Here is a 23,383-nt window from a genome sequence, read left to right on the forward strand (position 1 = left end):
TCTTAACCATATCTGGCGCCCTGGTGCCAAGATCCCTCTGGCGCCCCCTGTGAGTGAGGCAGGCAGGAGGGGCGCGCGGGGAGCTGAGAGGCGCAGAGGAGGCAGCCCCAGGCTTGTGCTCCCTGTACGCCTCTGGAGAGCGGCCTGAAGCCGCTCAAAAACTGAGAGGCGCGGAGGAGGAGGCCCCAGGCTCCCACTCCCCATGCGAAGCTCCAGAGGCGCGCGGGGAGCGCGCGCCTGGAACCGCCGCGCTGCGCCTCTCAGCAGTTCAGGCGGCCCCAGGCCAGCGCTCCCCGCGCGCCTCCGGAGAGCTGCCTGAAGCCGTTCAAGAGCAGAGGCACACAGGGGAAGACACCGGCGTTCGGCGCCCCTTCCGTGCCCCTAATGGTCAGGCGCCCTGGCGCCTTGTGCCACCCAGCCCGGGCCTAGGGACGGCCCTGACTACTAATTAGTAAAGCATAAGTGAAAGCCCAAGATCATTGTTCTTGGTGTACTTAAAGAGGGAGGGAGCTCCAATGAACCAGTGCCACCACAATGAAGGAACTGTTTCATGTACAGACAATGCAAGCAACCGAAACACAAGCCTCTTCAGCACACCATAGTGGTTGGAGAGGGTTGGACATGGCAGAGATGTTCTTGCAGATAGCCTAGTTCTGAGCTATATAGGGTCTTATGTACCAACTTTAAAGGAGGAGGAGGAGGAGGAGGAGGAGGAGGAGGAGGAGGAGGAGGAGGAGGAGGAGGAGGAGGAGGCACTGTAGCAATGGTTGAGTGAACCAGCATGGACAATAATAGAGGGGTAATAACCTCACTCCTCAAATCTTTGTAAAGAGTGCAACACAGAACCACATGAGCCACTGACTCAATACTGCCATCTCCACATGGACATAACCGTTTTTCCAGTGGAATTTATTGGCTTCCCGGACGTATCGGAATGACCACAGTGGGCCGCCAGCTACCGGACTGCCTTGGCCTTTGGACTAAGCCAGTCATAGGATATTTCTTAGGTTCATGTCAGCAAAGTTCAGGCAATACCAGCTGCCCCTCCCGATTGAAAAACTTTGGAGCTGCCTCTGTGATTTCTCACAAACATGTTTTTCTCCAGCTTTTCACTTGTCCCTCGAGTCATGCAAAGACTACAGGATGTTGCAGAGGCGGCTCTGAATCCCTTTATAATTATCAAAATCAGGGTGATTTATCAAAATTCCTCACCAAAGCTCAAGAGGTATTGTTGGCACTTACCTAAACATCAGAATCAAGGTCAGCATGAGATTATTTATTACCCTTGTGCACATAATATACCCCATGTCAGAAATAGATTGATACCAAGAGTTCAGGCAGGTAAAAGATGTGGGGGGAGGGGTATACCTTCTTGTCATTTAATGCCTCTGAAATCATAGCTGAACACCACCCACATTGATAAAGTCACTGCAACTTTGATCATACAAGAGTTTTTCGTTTCTACTGATAAACTGGCACTGAAGAAGAGAGGAGGTACAGGAGGCCAAGCCAGAATGACCTCCCTGCTACTTCTGTTGCTGCTTCTGCTGCTAATACCCCATCGGGTCTGTGGACAAAATGGACTGAAGACAAAATGCCCCTTGAATATGATCAGGGAAGAAAATGAAGCACTCAATTACTACCGGCCTGGATACTTCCTCATTAGTGGGATCGTATCGCCTCAAAACTTTATTAAGCAATGCCCATACATCTTTTCCCGGTCCCCCTTATCCAAGTTTGATGGGTAAGTAATTCTTTGGCGATCCCTCGTAGCCGAGTAAGATTGTCTTCCAAGGTCTTAACGGTGTGTCCGTAAGTGACTGTGGAGGCCAATTCTGGATCCACATGTCCTTCTGCAGTGGGGACATAGGTTTCTGAGTGGGGGTTGATCACGGTGAGGGTTTGCCAAATGTGCCTTCATCTTAGCACGTTTCTCCCTTTCGTCCTGAGTTTGAAAGTCTTCAAAGTCCATGACACCTTTGGTAAAGGCTGCTCTCCAATAAGCAGGTGGCTACTTCTCCGCCTGCACTCCTAAATACCCGGGAAATAACTGGTTTCACTTGCAAAGGGGAGACTCAAAATAAAGGGCACAATAGGTCCTTCTGATCTCCTTTGGTTTCTTTCACTGAAGGTCTGTACTGCCCATAACTAGATTTTGATTTACAGCAAAATCCTAACTGTCTACTGAAAAGTAAGTCCCATTGATTGAATAGTGTTTCCTGTTAGCTAAATGGGGTTGCAGCCTTTTCACCCTTCTAGAGTGAAGACTGAGCTCTGCTTTTCCACAAAGTGACATTTCTGCAGCCCTGACAACTGAAGCAACTGCAATATTTCATATTCAAATTTTGTACTTTGGACTGCAGTGGAACAGACATCTCCCCAGTGTTATTCTATCACGGACACACAGATTATTATTTGGGGATCAAACAATGTTTGTTTTTAATCAATGGTGCAAAACATTTTGACGCTTCTTAATTGTTTGCTATTTTGCAGCTTGTCATCTGTGTACTACTGGCACATTTTGTCCTTCTTGTTCACAGTCCAGGAAATCAACCAGGATCCCAGGCTTTTACCCAACATCAGCTTGGGCTATAACCTCTATGAAAACTATTTTGATGCACGGAGGACTTCCCATGCCATGCTCGAACTGCTTGCAGTCGGAGAAAGCAATATTCCAAACTACAAATGTGGAAAACAGAATAAACCTATGGCAATCCTTGAAGGAACCAATTCTGTAATCTCGATAGAGATTTCAACCATGTCAGGCATCTACAAAATCCCACAGGTAAGAAGGCGGGGTATGGGTGGATCAGAGGAGAACTTCAGCTGCATAAAATTCCAGTTTTTCTCCCAAGGAGTGAAGGGGATCAGAAAGCATGAAAATCCCAAGGCTTTCTTCAATTCCCAGCCTCCATCAACCTAGCACCCTCCAGATGGTTCGAATTAAAACTCCTAGCATCACCAGCCAACACAGTTAATTGGTAATCATTTTGGTTAATAAATATTGTTATAAACTGCGGGGCATAAACCCTAGAAATTAAAAATGCTATGGTTTTGATTATTTGGGGTGTGAAGGGAGAAATGCAGGCTGCAGAGGATTTCCTGGGCTAGCCTATGCAAGACGGCCTGACTAAGCTAGGGACGTGGGTGGTGCTGTGGTCTAAACCCCGGTACCTAGGGCTTGCTGATTGGAAGGTCAGCGGTTCGAATTCCCGTGACGGGGTGAGCCCCGTTGTTCGGTCCCAGCTCCTGCCAACCTAGCAGTTCGAAAGCACATCAAAGTGCAAGTAGATAAATAGGTACCGCTCCAGCGGGAAGGTAAACGGCAGAAGGTTTTGCCAGAAGCAACTTTGTCATGCTGGCCACATGACCTGGAAAAAGTGTCTGCGGACAAACGTCGGCTCCCTCAGCCAGTAAAGCGAGATGAGTGCCCCAACCCCAGCGTCGTTCGCGACCGGACTTAACATTCAGGGGTCCTTTACCTTCAAGCTTTAAAGAACATTAAAGAATGATAGCCACTGAGGGACAGTGGCAATGCAAGAGAACTATCCTCCCTGCACCCGCCCTGAGATGTGAACAGAGACTGGGTTTGGAAGGTGGCCAGGGTAACTGGTAATGAGGTGACAGGAAATTTGAGTTTTAAGCAAGGGTTGCTGGGAGGAAGAAGGTCTGGGATCCATCTTAGATTTCTCTTATTTATTCATTTTATGTACAAACAGAAGACTTCACATCTAAGATAAAACAGTACGTAACAAAACCTTGAGTCTCATTAAAATATACTCCGAGTAACACTCATATTTTCATTTGTACTGATTCTTCTCAGATTCCCTTATTTTACTATTCCTTAATATTTGTCTCCTTCTTTCAGTTCCTTAGCCTTAATCTCTTAGGTCCCTTATATATCTTTAGCAATTTTTCAATTAATGCCCTCACCTCCCTCCCCCTAAACCCATTGCTTCCCTTCACACATGTGCAATATTTTTTACATACTGTTGTTGTTGTTGTTGTTGTTGTTGTTGTTTGTTGCGTTAACAGCTGTTTATATTTGTTGTTCCATATTTGTTTTAATATCCTATAACCTTGCACCCTTTAAGCTGTTGCATATTAATTTTAGGCTCCGAAGCCAACTCTTTTCATGTAATCCTTTACGCATTCCTACTCTTTATAAATTTTCTGATTAGTTAATTTTAGCTCGCCATTCTAGTAATTCTGGAATTTTGGTCTGGGATCCATCTTTGGGCAGGCTGACCGCAGAGCTGCCTGGGAGAGAGGCCTTGGGCTCCAGGGCTGTGGGGTACAAGCCTCTCTGGAAATGTAATGCTGTAAGATCTGGGCTCACTCCATGCAGACTGAAGGTGTAAATAGGTGAATACATAGCTGCCAAGTTCTGGCCTGAGAAATAAGGGACTGGACCAGAAGTAGCAGACCAGAAGTAGCGCTGCCGCCATTTTGGAACTGGGCGGAGCATTCTCAGAAGCTACTTTTGATGCTGCTCTGCCCTGTTCCAAAATGGCCACCGCACCAGAAGTCATGCTGCAGCCATTTTGGAACTGGGCAAAGCAGCATCAAAAGTCGCTTCTGAGCATGCTCCGCCAGTTCCAAAATGGCTGCCGCGCCAGAATAAACTGGAGGAAAACAAAAAAAATCTGTTTTTTCTGCTGGGGACAGCTGGGAAAACGGGGGTTTCCTGGGGAATACGGGAGACTTGGCAGCTATGGGTGAATAAACCATATTTCTTAAAGCTAGGACAGTCTCTGCCATGTCTTAATTGTCCAAAGGAGCTCAGACCCAGGGTGAGTGCCTGGAAACCCATGGGCTCTTGCTACCCGTCAGCAGAGACAGGAGGAGGCACCCAACTTTTGTAACAATTTTATTGATTGATTGATTGATTGAATTTATATACTGCCCTATACCTGGGAGTCTCAGGGCAGTTCACAGAATAAAATCAAGATGTATAACCAAAAAATACCTATTGAAAATAAAAATAACAATCCAATAGCCCCCCCCCACACACACACACACACAAACCACATTTTAAAAGGGCATAGGATGTAACTAGGGTCAACCAAAGGCCTGGTTAAAAAGGAATGTTTTTGCCTGGTGCGTAAAGGTATACAATGAAGGAGCCAGGCAAACTTCCCTGGGGAGAGCATTCCACAGATGGGGAGCCACTGCAGAGAAGGCCCTGTTCTCGTGTTGCCACCCTCTGAACCTCTTGAGCAGGAGGCACACGAAGAAGGGCCTCAGAAGATGATCTCATGGTCCAGGTAGGTTTAGATGGAAAGAGGTGGTCCTTGAGGTATTGCGGTCTATTCCTTACCCTGAAAGCAAAGCAAAACATTAATTCTTACTTTCCTCACCAGATCCGTTATGGCTCTGTTGCTCATCTTCTTGATGATAAAACCCAGTTCCCTTTTGTATACCGGATCGTCCCCAAAGAAGAAAATCAGTATCTGGGGATTGTGAAGTTGCTACTGCATTTTGGATGGACGTGGATTGGTCTCATTGCTCCAGACAATGAGAATGGTGAAAGGTTCTTGAGAGCCTTCACAGCTCTTACGACCCGCAACGGAATTTGCATTGCCTTATCAAAAAGAATACATGAAAATAATCCACTTCAGATCCTCGGCCCGAGTGAACCATTTGCCGTATGGAGACAATTCACTGTAATGGTTTACTATGAAACCACCCAAATGGGGTGGATGCCAGTTAAGGCACTACAAGGAACACTTGAGAAAGAAATTGGGGCAAAAGTCTGGATCACTGCAGGTTCTCAGGACATCAACTTCAATTTGTCTTTCGATCTTGATTTCTTCCAGTACATCCATGGTTCTTTGTCCTTTTTAATGAAAGCCCCCAAAAGGACCAAACATGACTGCTATAAGCCACGTTCCTATCTCCTTGGGCAGTTTTGGCAGAATGCATACCATTGCTCATATTCAAAGCACACGCTGGCCAAAAAAGGTCAGACAAGATGCACAGAGAAGGATAAACTGGAGACCTTGCCCAAAGAGGAGCGGGAGAGAGCCCTGTCTCAAGACAGCTACAGTACTTACTTCAATGTCCAAGTTGTGGCACATGCCTTAAACTCTATGTACTTATCTAGATCAAAGTGGATGTTGATGGTGGGTGGAGGAGAAAGGTTGGAACACCGGAGGCTGAAGCCATGGCAGGTATTCACTTGTGCATTTGCAAATTGCATCCATTCTCCCAGCTATGGAATAAAATTTAATTGTCAGATAAAAAGTGTGCCCGTTGTAGAGGAAATCCAATTTGTGAGTCTCGTGGTGGAGGTTAACCCATTCTTTTCTCACTGTGCTTCTCCTCCTCCTCCGATCCTTTATGGCCAAGTAAAATTGTCTTCCATAAACATGGTTTTGAGTCCGTAAGTGACTGTGGAGGCCAATTCTGGATCCACACGTCTTTCCACAGTGAAGACATAGGTTTCTGGGTGGGAGTTGATCATGGTGAGGGTTTGCCAAGCGTGCCTTCCTCTTAGCACGTTTCTCTCATTCATCCTGAGTTTGAGCGCCTTCAAAGCCCATGACACCTTTGGTAAAGGCTGTTCTCCAGTTGGAGCACTCGCGGGCCAGTGTTTCCCAATTATTGGTGTTTATACTGCATTTTTTTAGATTTGCCTTGAGAGAGTCTTTGAATCTCTTTTGTTGACCACCAGCATTACACTTTCCATTTTTAAGTTTGGAATAGAGTACTGTAGTTGCTTTGGAAGACGATAATCAGGCATCCGCACAACATGACCAGTCCAACGAAGTTGATGTTGAAGAATCATTGCTTCGACACAGGTGATGTATGCTTCTTCCAGTACACTGGCATTAGTTCGCCTGTCTTCCTAGGTGATGTGTAAAAATTTTCAGAGACACCATTGATGGAATCTTTCGAGGAGTTCCCCCATATCTAGTGGTTCCCCCCTGGGTCCCTTAGAGAGATCCAGCTTTCCTAACCAAAGCTGGACACTCCTCATCCCCTCACATCTCTGCTGGACATTGAAGTTGCCCACCAACAATTAAACACCTGGAACACAGGTTGAGCAGCCACAAAGGTTTCCTGGTCACAGTCTTCCCCACTATGTTTTTAGTCATAGTGTTTTTATTCATTTACCTATATGGGTTTATATTTAAGCATTCATATGCCGCGCCTTGTGAAAAGACTGCAGGGAAACAACAATGTAGCAAAGAAATGCTATTTTAAACTGCCTCTCTTCCTTGGTGGGCACAGTACTCGTTTTCCACTTTGGTGCCAATAAGATTCTAGCCGCAGTAGTGGCACATAATATTTTTTTGTTTTTTTGTGTTTTAGGGACTTTCATTGTTACCATTCGCAAAAGGAATATCTTGGGTTTGGGGGGGAAGGTTTTTTCAAATATCTTTTTTAATTCATTGTAAATTACTTCCCAGAATTCCCTGATTACTTTACAGGACCACCACATGTAGTTTCATGCTTTCTTAGCTTTGCTGTTTCCTCTGTCATCCCAGCTCCACCCTTTCTTAAGGGCAATCCAGTTTCCAAATACTTCCATGGGCGGTCTCTGTTTGGATGAGAACGGGGAGCTGCCAGCCAACTATGATATTGAGAACTGGGTGATGCGCCCCAATAAATCTCGTGTTAGAGTGAAAATTGGGAGTATAGAGAGAAAGGCATCCACTACATTAAAATTCACCATTAACCTGGAAGACATTGTGTGGCCCCAAAGCTTTAACAAGGTATAGAATACTTTATTCTACATGGCATGGGCTGTACATTTACCAGGGAGTAAATCCCATTCAATACAATGCAGGAGTTGCAACTTTACTACTACTACTACTACTAATAATAATAATAATAATAATAATAAATCAGGAGACATTTTTAAGTTAGCATCTCCAGTTGTTTTTATGGTTAGACACGGGTGGTGCTGTGGTCTAAACCAGGCATCCCCAAACTTCAGCCCTCCAGATGTTTTGGACTACAATTCCCATCTTCCCCGACCACTGGTCCTGTTAGCTAGGGATCATGGGAGTTGTAGGCCAAAACATCTGGAGGGCCGCAGTTTGGGGGTGCCTGGTCTAAACCACTGAGCCTCTTGAGCTTGCCGATTGGAAGGTTGGCAGTTCGAATCCCTATGACGGAGTGATCTCCCATTGCTCTGTCCCAGATCCTGCCAACCTATCACTTCGAAAGCACCCCAGTGCAAGTAGATAAATAGGTACCACTGCGGTGGGAAGGTAAATGGCATTTCTGTGCGCTCTGGTTTCTGTCACGGTGTCCCGTTGCTCCAGAAGCGGTTTAGTCCTGCTGGGCACATGATCCAGAAAGCTATATGTGGACAAATGCCAGCTCCCTCAGCCTGAAAGCAAGATGAGCGCCGCACCCCATAGTCAAATTCAACTGGACTTCACCATCCAGGGGTCCTTTGCCCCCCCCTTTTTACCTTATGGTGGGTTGTTGCTCTTCATCAGTGTATTTTATTGTTGCTTGCAATTACTTTCCTTCTAGGATTGTTCTTTTTGCTCTTGTAATTTTTTGCAGTGTGTTTTGAGTTTTCTAATGTGTACAAAAGAGGGATATAAATGTCAAACAAACAAGAAAACTCACCAAAGAGGTTTTTCTCATTGTGATTTTCTGCATCATATTTGCTTCTCGGGGCATGTGTGTGTGTGTGTGTGTGTGTGTTCCTGGTCAGTGGAACTAGAGATTCTGTTGGGTCCTATAAATGAATTCCATAGACACAAATACTCCTAACACCTTTGGTGCTCCTTTTTCTCCTTATGGCTAGACCGTGCCGCGCTCCAGGTGTACAGAAAGCTGCCGTCCTGGCTATGCCAAGGTGATTCAAGAAGGAGAACCGTTTTGCTGCTATGATTGCACTCTGTGTGTGGAAGGGACAATCTCCACTCAGGAAGGTGGGTGGTTCCAGCAGAGAGGACATTCCTTGGCAGAGGATAAGTAGGCTGAATATTCACTCACTTTCTGTGAAAATCCCAAAGCCGTTTTGAAAGTTGAAAGAAATGGCATTGAAGAAGCAATCTCTCTATGCTGCAGAATGGGGAAGAGGGAGAGGGCTGACCCTGCAAGGCCCACAATGCAATAAGGTAAAGGTAAAGGGACCCCTGACCATTAGGTCCAGTCGCGGACGACTCTGGGGTTGCGGTGCTCTTCTCGCTTTACTGGCCGAGGGAGCCGGCGTACAGCTTCCAGGTCACGTGGCCAGCATGACTAAGCCGCTTCTGGCGAACCAGAGCAGCGCACGGAAACGCTGTTTACCTTCCCGCCAGAGTGGTACCTATTTATCTACTTGCACTTTGATCCACAATGCAATACTATAGCTATTTAAACTGATTCAAGAACCCCACCAAAAAGCAAGCAAGCAAATGAATTAATACATATTAACAAAAAAGTAACTGACAAATGGGAAAAGGAATATGCAATGTATTATTCAATAGAAGAGATTTACGTTTCTTAATAGCAAAAGTGCAGAATTTGGCCACATCATAGGATACGGGACTTGAGGAATCTTCCAGAAGGAATTTTCATAAGATTTCGGAGGAGAATTCCAAATAATATTGTAAGGGTATAAATTTTGATAAAAGGGGTAAAATAAGTCGAGCTCATTCTTCACTATAAAATTCACAGAATAAAAGGATGTGAGTGACAGATTCTACCTTATTGGACATGCAAGGGCAAAGACGCTCATGAATTGGTACCTGCATCAATTTGCCATACAGCACAGCTGAGGGCATTGCCTCAAAACGGGCTCTAGAAAAGGCCCATCTATAGGCTTTGTTAGTGATGTTAGAAAAGTAAGGGGCAGCTTATGCAGCAAAGTAAAGCATGGTAGTAGAGGCTTTTGGACTTTTAAAATATACCCTTCTGGGTTCCTTCCAAAATTTCTCACTCCCCCTAGCACAGCTAAGACCATGTGTTTGGTAAGTTAAAAATTATTTGCTTACAAATGTTTCAAAGGTCAGATTCATGTGCTTTTACATACAGCATTCAGACAGCACATGCAGCAAAACGTAGGCTTGCTCCAAAGTGGTGGATGTTCCTAAATTATTTGTATAGGAACACAAGGATGGCTTTTTTTAAAAGCCATGCAGTGAGCTTTGAGCAACAAGCTCAGACCTCTTTACATGCTGGAGTTCACATAGTAGACTGAAGGAAACAATAGACTTGCCTTCCTCCCAATGTGAGGGAGAGCGACCTAGCAAAGCCTAGCAGGACAGCTTAATCCAGGCATCCCCAAACTGCGGCCCTCCAGATGTTTTGGCCTACAACTCCCATGATCCCTAACTAACAGGACCAGTGGTCAGGGATGGTGGGAATTGCAGTCCAAAACATCTGGAGGGCTGAAGTTTGGGGATGCCTGGCTTAATCTATGGCATTAACCTCTTCATGCATCAATTGGACTTAAGCTTTTTGGTTTAGTCCAAGATGGTTATCCTACCAAAAAAAAAAGTTCAAAATTAGATCGCAATTCTTCTTCTAACCAATTCCTTCCAATCCAGCTAACAGAAACATTGCTGGAGTTATTGAATAAATACATAAATGTAAAGAGAAACACCTTCAGCATCTGGCAAAAGCTGTACAATGAAGAGGCCAGACATATCTCTCAGGGAAGGTCACTGCCTCTCAGGTTTACCTATAGTGTTCTTTGCAGTTCAGAAGTGAGAAAAACCTTGTGCACCACCTCTATCTCCACAAAGGAAAGGAAAGATTCAAGGGTAAACGTTAAAAGAGAAAATAACAGACCAACTGTTGCCCACATATTGTTTACTGACCACTCCTGCATCAATATTATTTGTCCAAGTCTATTGGAATACAGATGGTTACGGATGCCTATCTTTCTCTCATCCTCAGATGCAGACCATTGTACCCTGTGTCCAGAGGATCAATATCCAAACAAAGGCGATGATCAATGTGTCCCAAAGATCATCACTTTCCTGGCTTATGAAGAACATTTGGGGATCATCTTGGCTTCCATCTCCCTTCTCTTGTCTTTAGCCACAGGCGTTGTGTTGGGAATCTTCATTAAATACCAAGAAACTCCCATAGTCAAAGCCAACAACCAGGGCCTCTCCAACATCCTCCTCATCTCCCTCCTGCTTTCCTTTTTGTCCTCCTTCCTCTTCATCGGCCAGCCAAGGAAGGTGACCTGCCTTCTCCGACAAATGGTCTTCAGCATCATCTTCTCGGCTGCCATCTCTTCTGTGTTGGCAAAAACTATCACTGTGGTGCTGGCCTTCCTGGCCGCAAAGCCAAGGAACAGAGTGAGGAAATTGCTGGGGAAGAATCTGGCCAACTCCATTGTCATTTTCTGTTCCACTGTCCAAGTTGCCATCTGCATCATCTGGCTGGAAATCTCTCCACCATTTCCAGAGTCTGACATGCATTCCCAGCCTAGAGAGATCATCCTACAATGCAATGAAGGGTCTCTTGCCATGTTTTATGGTGTCCTCGGCTACATGGGCTTCTTGGCCTCCATTTGCTTCACGGTGGCTTTCCTGGCGAGGAACCTACCTGGAGCCTTCAATGAAGCCAAGCTGATCACCTTCAGCATGCTGGTCTTCTGCAGTGTTTGGTTGTCCTTTGTGCCCACCTACCTGAGCACAAAAGGGAAGTACATGGTAGCTGTACAGGTCTTCTCCATGTTGGCATCCAGTGCTGGGCTTCTAGGCTGCATCTTCATTCCCAAGTGCTACATTATTGTGCTGAGGCCTGATCTGAATACAAAGGAGCAGCTAAAGGCAAAAACCGAAGATGGCATCTGATTCTTAAATATTCTTTTAAATTTTGAAAATGGATCTCCAGCAAAATAGTTCTGTGGAGATAGGTGCTTAGAGGTGAATCTCTCTTCCCTATAAATCATGAATGGTGAAAATGTATTCATAATGAATGACTTTGTGTCAGGTTCTGGATGCAGATGAACAGTGGTAGAAACCAGCTAGGGAACCCCAGAGGGAAGAAGGCTCAGAGCTCGGGTGGTCGGACAATGAGTGGTCACAGGGAGAAGACTGGGAGGATGAAGCTGAAGAGGTAACAAGGCTTATTGAGCTGGGAGAGTTGGTGGCAGAGAGAAATCCAGAAGCAGACGCCGAAACAGGAGAGAAGTGAGGCCAATAGGCGGAGATGAGTCAGGCTGGTGAAGAGTCACAGATGTCTCTCCGTCCTGCTGCGACAAGCTCTCCTCCCCTCTGGTCTCTTAGAACCAGAAGAGGAATGAAGTGGGAGGAGCAAAGACAGACACACAGGCACAGTCTCCGATTGCTTGGGGAAAACCCTGTGGAGGAGGGGACTTAACAGCTGTTGGAAGGCGGGGACCTTCAGTCTCTGCAACTGTACAAGATGTACAGAAAAAGAGTCGCTGTGCTCATTAGATGTGACACTCCTGTGAAGATCCTGTTTCATTTAATAAAGAGTTAACTCCACTTCCTTCATGTGATGTACTGCTGGCTCGCTCCTAACACTCTGCTGTGGCCATTCGTCCCTTGTGCATAATGAGTTCTTTCATCACAGGCAGGTTGCGATAAAATACCTACTCAACCACACTATTCTTCCTAGTCTTTATGCAAGTAATGCTCTTCCGGAGAGCACATGTGCAATTCAGGGATGATTCTGCCATCATAGCATTCAGCTGAGCCATGGTCCAGCTCTGAGGGCCTTCTGGTGGTTCCCTCATTGCAAGAAGTGAGGTTGCAGGGAACCAGGCAGAGGGCCTTCTCAGTAGTGGCCCTGGGAGGGAACCTGCGCTCTGGTATAGGGGATATATGTTTTATCTTGAGGGTCTCGGACCCACTTCTAACAGGGCAGATGTCCAGGGACAGCCTGCACCTCCCCACCCTGAATGCAGAACAAGAGCTGCAATCATCAATATGGAAATGTTTACACCCCTACCACATGTGAACATACTTCCCTGTTTCCTGGCATCCCCTCCAACATAACACCAGATGTTCCTTGTTTATTTGATTCAATCTGACTGGTGTTAAATACCATCTCCAAATTAATTAACAGTAATTTTATTTTATTCTTATAGACAACATTTTCAAGGTACGATTATCCCATATTTCCCCCCAGCTTTGACTACCTATCTGCCCTGTTGTCTCCTTTTCCCTTTTGAGTGATCGAAATCATAGTGATTTTCCCCATCATCTTCTCAGCAGAGCTCCAGAGATTTGTCCAATAAGCACTTAGGAGTCCACTAACATAAGCATCAGAACTGAGATAATCATGAGGCAATGTCTTGCATCTCGGCTGCAAAGGACTGGTGCATCAGAGCTTGAGCTGAGATTTGGGGCAGGGGGTTTGGGCTGTGCAAGTGCTGATATTGATGTCCATCCACTTCAGATGTCAAGTCTTGGTGTGACTCGGTCAATGCTCAGAAAGCCATTGCAAAAAGAGTTTGGCTTCATCTAATTGTTTCCTAATTGCAAGGAGCAGTAACAAGGGAGGGAGCTGTTCCAAGCAGACAAGGAATGGTTCTGCTGCAGCTGCTTCTGTTGCTGCTGCAACAGCATTATGCAGAGTGCCGGATGAAGGCGAAATGCCACTTGGCTTTGGAGAGAGATGAGATAGGTCCATTCAGTTATTACAGGCCAGGAGATCACATCATCAGTGGGGTCATCTCTCCCACAAGAGGATTTTTCCATCCACACACCTTCAAGGAGTCTCCCTCAGCCAGCCTTTTCCTGTAAGCCATTTTATGTGGATGAGTTTACTGACACCCCACAAGCTACCAATTTCATGAGCCCCAGTTATCCCCAATTATCAGGCTTTCTCCTGCTCCCCCTAAATCCCTGCCCTGTTTTGCAATTGGGGAGAGACTTTGGGGAACCAGCAAGGGACTCAGACCCATGGCTTCAAGTTGCAGGGAGGGAGATTCCAACTAGACATATGGAAAAACTTTCAGACAGTAAGAGCTGTTTGACAGTGGAACAGTCTCCCTTCTGAGGTTGAGGGCTCTTCTTCCTTGGAGCTTTTTGAACAGGGGTTGGAGGCCCACCTATCAGGGATGCTTTCGCTGAGATTCCTGCATTGCAGGGGGTTGGACTAGATGGCCCTTGGGTCCCACCCAAATCTAAGATTCTATGATTCTGTGAACTGCCTAACCTGCCATTTGGACACTGTCACAGCAAGGTCCTTTTTCATTTGTAAAGCAGAGCAGCATAGGAGAGAAATATAGCTTTGACCTGCAGAACAAACGTCCAATTTTCTTTTTGAGACTTTGAGAAAGAGGCCCCTGCCTAAAGAGGTTCTTGCTTGACTTTGCAAGTGGGGAAGGCCAGGGCACCCTCTCCTTTTCTGTGCCCCTCCACCCCAGATGATCTCCATTTTTTTAAAAGCAATTTATTAGATTTTCCAAATAAACACACAAAAGACAATAAACAAAACAAACATTCAACCCAATGATCTCCATTGTTGTTGTTGTTGTTTAGTCGTTTAGTCGTGTCCGACTCTTCGTGACCCCATGGACCATAGCACGCCAGGCACTCCTGTCTTCCAATGTTTGATGTCATATTGTGTTTTAATTTGTTGGAAGCTGCCCAGATTTCAAATCCAGTGAAGAGGACCAAAATCTCAGAAGACACCCAGAGCACAAGTCACTGTGACTCAAATCAATCTCAATTCTTTCCTGTAATTCACAAGACAGAGGGAGAGGGAGAGAGGTAACGCTGAATGTTACCTATATTTTAATGAAAGCTTAAAATGTTTTATCTGCTGTTATACTAATTCTCACACTAAAATGATCATCTGAATAAGTTTTGTTTTCCAAAGGGGAATGCCTGTGGATTGAACGAGGCTACCCCACCACCCACTCAGCATTAAGTAAGGATTGGCTCCAGATCAGTGTTAGCAAAAGCTCTGCAAACTGAATCCAGAACTTATCCATAAAAACTTGGGGGGGGGGAACAAAGATGAATCTGATATACTCACTGAATGCAGGATCATAGAATTGTAGAATTGCAAGGGAATTAATCCAACCCCCTGCAATGCAGGAATGTTTTGCCCAACATGGGGCTTAAACCCACGACCCTGAGATTAAGTGTCTCATGTTCTACCAAATGAGCTTGGACGATGCTGTTATGTGTATATTTTTTGCAGGAGAGGGGGGACAAGGCACTGGCAATACCTGTCCTTCTTGCTTGCCATTCAAGAGGTCAACCAGAATCCCAGGCTCTTACCCAACATCACTCTGGGCTACAACATCCACCAGAACTTTTTTGATGGGAGGGTGACAATCGAAGCTTTGGTAGACTTGCTCTCTACTGGGCAGGTAAATGTTCCAAACTACAGCTGTGGAGGGCAGAATAATCTGCTCGCTGTTCTTGAAGGAGCCGACTCTCCAAATTCCATCCAGATTTCAAGAATGTTGAGCATCTATAACATCCCACAGGTAGGGATGGAGAGAGGTGTGGCATTTTCTGACTGAGTCCAATTCCAGAGAACTCAAAAATTGGGTGGGATGGATGTTATGTGAGATTGAAGACAGACCCTTGATTTTGTAAGAATATTGTGAGTGATTTGAGAGGACCAACACATGCCTTTATTTTCTCTTTTTTTAATAAATATTTTTATTAAGTTTTTGCATACATTCCATACATCATTTAACATTCCTTCACATCTTATACAATCTTTTTGGACTTCGCTCAGCCATGTCTAAAGATTTCCAATCATCCTAATTTCTTCTTGTATTCTGTAATTCACTATGACTTTAAAAAACAATAACCAATTTTTTACTTTCTTAACTTTTCCCTGTAATATTTCACATAGTTCTCCTTAACAAAACTTCTTGTAAACCTACAAGCGTAAATTTTTGTTTACAATTGTCTTTCAAATATTTCTCAGATTTAGTCCAATCCTTCAAGAACCACTGGTCCCGTTGGTTTCGAATTTTCCCTGTCATCTTGTACAGCTCTGTGTAGTCCACTAACTTCGTCTGCCATTCTTCTATCGTTGGCCATTCTTCTTGTTTCCATTTCTGTGCAATAGTACTCTTGCTGCCGTCGTCGCATACAAAAAGACAAGTTTTTTTATCTTGTCTGCTAATATCCTCTAGTAGAAACATGCCTTTCTTTTCTCACACGATCATTGCTACTCAGATCGGCTTTTCAGAATTTCAAAAGAAATATTCCTTTTCTTGCCAGATCAATTACGCTTTTGTCTCTCATGTGATGAATGACAAGAGGCAGTTCCCTTTTCTCTACCCGATGGTCCCCAAAGAAGAGGCCCAGTACCCAGGGATAGTCAAGCTGCTCCATCACTTCAGATGGACGTTCATTGGCCTTCTTACTCAAGACACTGACAACGGAGAGAGGTTCATGAAGAATTTGATGCCTGTGCTCACCCAGAATGGCATATGTGTTGCCATCTCACAGAGCATTCCACAAGTCAATACGCATTACGTGGTGGATATTCTTCCATTTGAAAAATGGAGACAAGTCAATGTATTTTTTTACTATGTAGAAACATCTTATTTCGTAGCGGGAGTGGTACATGCAGAAAAAATATTCCACCGGTTGTTAAAACCCACTGCAGGGAAGGTCTTGATCACAACTATTACATGGGACATTTCCTTCGAGTTAACATACAGAGGTTTCTCTTTCCAACACATCCATGGCATTTTTTCTTTCTTCCTTGGGACGAATAAATGGGCACAATATGATTACTCTCTTCCCTTTTTCTCCGCTATCAAGAAGTTTTGGAAATATGCCTTTCATTGTTCATAGTTAAAGCATGCATTGTCAGTGAAAGGCTGGACAAGATGTACACACAGAGAGAAACTGGAGATGTTGCCCCAAGATGATCTGGAAAGAATCCTTTCTCTAGACAGCTACAGGATTTACAACGCTGTCCAAGCTGTGTCATCTGCCTTAAATGCAGCATATTCCTCTAGGACAAACAGGAGGGTGATGGCCAGTCTGGAAGTTCAAAAGCTACAGTCGTGGCAGGTATTTCCTTTTCCCATCACTGAAATCTCTGCCAAACCTGACAATTGAGTGTACCATTCCAGAATTGACAAAGAACATGTGAAATTGTGTCTGGGGGAGGAGATTTTGCAAACCCATTGTGGAAGCATCCTGAACTGGCCTCTCTCCATGCCCCCATACACTGACCTCAGGAACGGCCAGAGTAGGATAAGGTGGTAGGAGGAACCACCAAGTGCAGAAGACTCAGAGCCCAGGGATTGGTGGTGGGGCAATGATGGGTGGTCACAGGGAGAAGACCAGGAAGAGGTATCAGAAGCTGAAGGGACACAGGGCTTAGTGAGCGGGGTGAGTCTGTGGCAGACAGAAGTCCAGAATCAGAGGCAGAAGCTGAAGCAGGAGAGGAGGGAGGCGAAGAGACAGAAATGAGTCCGGCTGGTGAAGAGTCCCCTGCCTTCCTGTTGTGACAGGCTCCCTTGACTCCTGGAAGCAGAAGAGGTATGAAATGGGAGGAGCAAAGGCAGGCTGCTTGCTGGCGCAGTCTCAGATTGCTCGGAAGAAACCCTGGAGAAGCGGCTATGGGGAGGTGGGGACTTTTATTATCGGCAACAGGTTTAATGGAGTAAGAACCTACAATGCATGAGTTGCTGTGCTCATTAGGCCTGAAACTCAGCCAAGGGAATATTGTGTATTTGCTAATAAACACCAGCTTTGAACTGTGTGATTCACCTACTGGCTTGCTCTGCGACACCAGGGTGCTAATTTGGCACCTACTGAGCTCCACTAAGCTCCAGCCTTTGTCCAAGGGACTATGTTTGTGTTGCTGGAGCCTGTATTCAGTGTGTGGGCGGCTTTCTGCACTAAGTTGTGCCAGCCCCATTCCTGTATAACAGGAATGAAAGGGGCATGTCCTTGTTGGATCAGCATCTTCCACTGGCTAACCATGCCACATGATGAGTCTTTGTATAGCCATGCGTTGAGTAGAGATATGTATTGTCTGCCGTGCCTTTGCTGAGTTGCATATGTACTGTACTGATTTGAGCACTGGAGCTTTTGGGATTGGAGGGGATGCCAGGAAACAGGGAATTATGTTCACATGTGGGGGTGTAAAGGTAAAGGGGCCCCTGACCGTTAGGTCCAGTTGCGGAGGACTCTGGGGTTGCGGCGCTCGTCTCGCTTTACTGGCTGAGGGAGCCGGCAGACAGCTTCCGGGTCATGTGGCCAGCATGACTAAGCCGCTTCCGGCGAACCAGAGCAGTGCATGGAAACGCCGTTTATCTTCCCGCCAGAGCAGTACCTATTTATCTACTTGTACTTGATGTGCTTTTGAACTTCTAGGTTGGCAGGAGCAGGGACTGAGCAATGGGAGCTCACCCCGTCACGGGGATTCGAACCACTGACCTTCTGTTCAGCAAGCCCTAGGCTCTGTGGTTTAACCCACAGCGCCACCCGCGTCCCGGTGGGGGTGTAAATATGTACAATTTTTCTGGCAAAGGGTGTTTAAGGAGATAACTGAAATCACTGGGTTAAAGCTGACCGAAAGTCCAGAGGTAGCATTATTATCAATTTACGATAGGGTGGAGGGTTCACAGGCCATGAAGGACTTGCTCACAAATTTATTGACAGCTGCACAAATTATGATGGGCAGGAAGTGGAAGGGGCAAGCAGAATATAAAATGGAAGAATGGTATGAAGAGGTGTGGGATATAGCTGTTAATGGTAAATTACCCTGTGCCATTAAGGTAAAATGGGTAATATGCAGGAGAAATTATTTCGAGGTGATACGGAAGGTGTTTGTATAATTTGTACTGTTAAAACGTAAAGGGGTCAAACCATCGCAAGAGGTGTTGGAATTTTGGGAGGTTGGATGGTTACAATGGAATGGTCTTGGTGGTGGGGTGCACATTTTTATTCTTAATTATTTATGGTTATTACTTTGTCAAAATAAAATAATAAAAATAATAAAATAAACAGTGGCAGAGGGCTACTGGGGGGGGGAGCTTTTGGAAAGAAACAGCATCTGAGTTATTGTGCTTCATTCAGGAGACAAACTGTTTAACACACAAAACTACTTGAGCCTTAACCAAGCCCCAAGTCAGAGGAGACCCAGGCATGAAATGGGCAGAGCTAGAAACTCAGTGTCCTTTCCCATATCCTAAATGCTGCTGTTTCCTTTCCCTTCTAGCTCCACCCTTTCCTGGGAAATGCCCAGTTCTACAATTCTTCCATGGACGGAGTGTATTTGGATGAGAACGGGGAACTGGCAGCCGACCTGGACATTGTAAACTGGGTGGTGTTTCCCAATAAGTCCATCCTCAGGGTCAAGTTTGGGAGTATCAAGAGACGGGTACAGTTCACCATTGATCAGGATGCCATTGTGTGGCCCAAATGGCTCAACCAGGTGGGGGGAATCTTCTTTCATTCTATTGCATTTCCCAAACACCTGCCAAGAACAAAGCTCAGCATTTATTGAAGATCTAATGGTGGGTCCCTGTAAAATTGTGTGTTGCACCAATGCTTTGAATTGTGCTCGGTAACGTACCGGGGGCCAATGTAGGTCTTTCAAGGACTGAACAAAATTTTAAAAAATTCCTTCCAGTAGCACCTTAGAGACCAACTAAGATTGCAATTGTTATGAGCTTTCGTGTGCATGCACACTTCTTCAGATACCTTCTCCAGATTCTTCAGGTATCTGAAGAAGTGTGCATGCACACGAAAGCTCTTACCAATGACAAACTTAGTTGGTTTCTAGGATGCTACTGGAAGGTATTTTTTAAATTTTGTTTCGACTACGTCAGACCAACACGGCTACCTACCTGTTTCAAGGACTGGTGTTATATGGTCTCGGCAGACACTCACAGTCACCAGTCTAGCTGTCAAATGAGTTGGCCAAAACTTCCCCCACCCTCTGCCATATTTAAACTATTAAAAACCCTCATAATCTTGACCGAATTATGCTTTTAGCCCTTTTTTTCTGAAATGCTCCTGAGAAGCCACATGGAACGGGCCATTTCCCAGCAACTTCCAGAAAGGATGCAGTAGATTTGTGTGCTTGGATGAGAGATGACCTCCCCACCCAAACCCTTCGAGGAAATTTAACCATCCTTGAAACTTTGAAGGTAGTCTATAATTTCAGGAAAGGCTCTCTCCCAGCTCTACTTCATAGAAAGGCTGGTTGGGGGAAGGAACTTCCCCACCAAATTATTTATTTAAATTTTATGTGCCACCCAAGACTCCTATTTTTAAAAAATAAAAAAAAGTTGTTGCTGTTGTTGTTTTTTAAAAAATGTTTTTTACTGAATGCTCCCAGATGTCCACTGCTGTGACACAGTGATGGCAAAATACTAGTGAACCTGCCAGAACTGGAAATAGATACTCCATGCTATTCAATCTACGTGGGCCTCTGGTTGCTAGAGTTTTTCGGCCTTACACTTAGTCACAAGCTTCAAATGTAAAATGCCCTTCCCCAACCCTGTGCAGGGCCGTCTTAAGCATATCCGGCGCCGTGGTGCGAAGATCCCTCCAGTGCCCCCCCATTTCCCAGACCCAGAGTTGTTGACCTTTTTTTAGGAAGGGGGAGTCCAGAGGGGAGCTTGCCCCACATTCCCTACAGGGGGCAGGCAGTCACACGGGGCACGTGGTTTGGCCCAAAGACCGACGAACTTCCCGCTCCCGAGTCTTTAGAGACCGGCAGCAAGCCGAGGTCGACGTCGAAGGGGGAGCCCCGTGCTCTGGAGGGCGAACGGCTGTCCTCCTCTTTGGCTCACCTGCCAGGTGGGTGGGCTCCGGCCACGCTCTCCGCGGAGCCTTCATGGTCCAGGGCGCAGGCAGCGCTGAGCGCAGCAGCCAGGAGCTCCATGCGAGGCGGCAAAATCGACGGCTGTCGAGTTGCAGAACCAGCGAGACTCCTCCCTAGTGGCAACAGGCACGTGGTGCCACTCTGGGCAGAGGACCTCCTCTTCTTGCAGAATCAGCGAGACTCCTGCCTAGAGTGGCACCACGCACCTGCTGCCATTCTAGGCAGGAGTCTAGCTGGTTCTGCAACTCGCTGCTAGTGCCGTCGCTTTTGCTGCCTCGCATGGAGCTCCTGGCTGCCGCGCTCAGCCAGACACCAGCCATTTGGCGCCCCTTCGGAGCTCCTGGTGGCCAGGCGCCCTGGCGCATTGCACCACCCAGCTTGGGCCTAGAGACGGCACTGACCCCCTAGCCTCATTTCCATAGAAAACACATTTTCCTTGATTCCCCCTGTATTTGTGAGAGCTAGTGTGGTGTAGTGGTTAAGAGCGGTAGACTCCTAATCTGGGGAACCGGGTTCGTGTCTCCGCTCCTCCACATGCAGCTGCTGGGTGACCTTGGGCTAGTCACACTTCTCTGAAGTCTCTCAGTCCCACTCACCTCATAGGGTGTCTGTTGTGGGGGAGGAAGGGAAAGGAGAATGTTAGCCGCTTTGAGACTCCTTCGGGTAGTGATAAAGCGGGATATCAAATCCAAACTACTCCTCCTCCTCCTCTTCTTCTTCTTCTTCTTCTTCTTCTTCTTCTTCTTCTTCTTCTTCTTCTTCTTCTTCTTCTTCTTCTTCTTCTTCTTCTTCGTGCTTAGACCCTGCCTCCCTCCAGGTGCGTGGAAAGTTGCCACCCCGGATTTCTCAAGCTGGTTCCGGAAGGGAAGCCACTCTGCTGCTATGATTGCATGCCCTGCGCAGGAGGGACCATCTCCTCTCAGGAAGGTGGGTGACACCAGTGTCTTGAACAAGGGGACAAAGACTCGTAGAATCATAGAGCTGGAAAGGGCCCAGAGGATCATCTACTCTAGGGTTGCCATATTCCCCAGAGCAAAAACACTCTCTCTCTCTCTCTCTCTCTCTCTCTCTCTCTCTCTCTCTATATATATATATATATATATATATATGCATAGCAGTACAGTGGGGTGCATGATCAATAATACTCCTGTTTTTCTGCAGATGCAGACCATTGCACCAGCTGCCCAGAAGATCAACATCCAAACAAGGCCAGAGATCAATGTGTCCACAAGATTATCACCTTCCTGGCTTATGAAGAACCTTTGGGGATCCTTCTAGCTTCCTTTTCCCTCTTCTTATTCTTAACTACAGGCTTTGTGTTAGGAACCTTCATTAAGTACAAAAAAACTCCCATAGTCAAAGCCAACAACCGAGACCTCTCCTATATCCTCCTCATCTCCCTCCTGCTTTCCTTTTTGTCCTCCTTCCTCTTCATTGGCCGGCCAAGGAAAGCCACCTGCCTTCTCCGCCAAACAGCATTCAGCACCATCTTCTCGGTTGCTGTCTCTTCTGTGCTGGCAAAAACCATCACTGTGGTGCTGGCCTTCCTGGCCACAAAGCCAGGGAACACAGTGAAGAAATGGTTGGGGAAGGGCTTGGCCTACTCCATTGTCATTTCCTGTTCCAGTGTCCAAGTTCTCATCTGTACCATCTGGCTGGGAATCTTTCCCCCATTCCCAGAGTCTGACATGAGCTCCCAGGCTGGAGAGATCATCCTGCAATGCAATGAAGGGTCTGTTGCCATGTTTTACGCTGCCCTTGGCTACATGGGCTTCCTGTCTGCCATCTGTTTTACAGTGGCTTTCCTAGCCAGGAAGCTTCCGGGGTCCTTCAATGAAGCCAAGCTGATCACCTTCAGCATACTGGTCTTCTGCAGTGTTTGGGTCTCCTTTGTGCCCACCTACCTGAGCACCAAGGGGAAATACACAGTAGCTGTGCAGGTCTTCTTTATCTTGGCTTCCAGTGCTGGGCTTCTGGGCTGCATCTTCATGCCAAAATGCTACATTATTGTACTGAGGCCAGATATGAATACAAAGGCATATTTAACCAAAAAAAAAACTAATTTGGAAGCCTGATACTTCTGAAACTGTTTTCCAGAGGTGTCATTTATCAAGTTCCAGGCCAAAACTTTTAGTTTCAGATTATGTGGGAGGCTTCTCGTTCACATTTGGTTGGCCACTGTAAGAACAGGATACCGTATGATGATGGGTCTTAGGACTGATTTAGCAGAAGGATTCTCCTTATCATAGGAGCCAACTGTGGTGAATCTATGTGCCATCTTCAACTTCTTGAATTATTCCATCAACAGTGCCTCCAAAAAATTGAACGTATCACTTTGGAAGACAGGCGAACTACTGCCAGTGTACTGGAAGAAGCAAAGATCACCAGTGTCGAAGCAATGATTCTTCAACACCAACTTCGTTGGATTGGTCATGTTTGTGGATGCCTGATTATTGTCTTCCAAAGCAACTACAGTGGTACCTCGTGTTATGGGCGGGATCCATTCCGGAGGCCCGCCCGTAACGTGAAATGCCTGCAACTCGAAGTGCTGTGTCTGTGCAGGCACACGGTGCAATTTGGCACTTCTGCGCATGTGCAAAGCACAATTTTGCGTTTCTGTGCATGTACGAGCGGCAAAACCCAGAAGTAACCTGTTCCGGTACTTCTG

General features: G+C 46.0%; 1 protein-coding gene and 1 pseudogene across 1 annotated transcript; both read left to right on the top strand.

Moving 5' to 3' along the window:
- Window positions 1-759: 759 nt before the first annotated feature.
- LOC148687137 (vomeronasal type-2 receptor 26-like) lies at window positions 760-12,412 on the top strand. The gene is made up of 6 exons (XM_088664272.1): window positions 760-1,744; window positions 2,494-2,785; window positions 5,364-6,173; window positions 7,494-7,721; window positions 8,774-8,900; window positions 10,855-12,412. The coding sequence occupies exons 1-6, from the start codon at window positions 1,515-1,517 to the stop codon at window positions 11,763-11,765; spliced, it is 2,598 nt and encodes an 865-aa protein (XP_088520398.1). The 5' UTR covers window positions 760-1,514; the 3' UTR covers window positions 11,766-12,412.
- A 1,054-nt stretch (window positions 12,413-13,466) lies between these two features.
- LOC118080213 (vomeronasal type-2 receptor 26-like) lies at window positions 13,467-22,826 on the top strand (annotated as a pseudogene).
- Window positions 22,827-23,383: the final 557 nt, after the last annotated feature.

This window comes from Zootoca vivipara, chromosome 2 (assembly GCF_965207765.1).
Source record: "Zootoca vivipara chromosome 2, rZooViv2.hap1.1, whole genome shotgun sequence".
In the NCBI taxonomy this organism is placed as follows: Eukaryota; Metazoa; Chordata; class Lepidosauria; order Squamata; family Lacertidae; genus Zootoca; species Zootoca vivipara.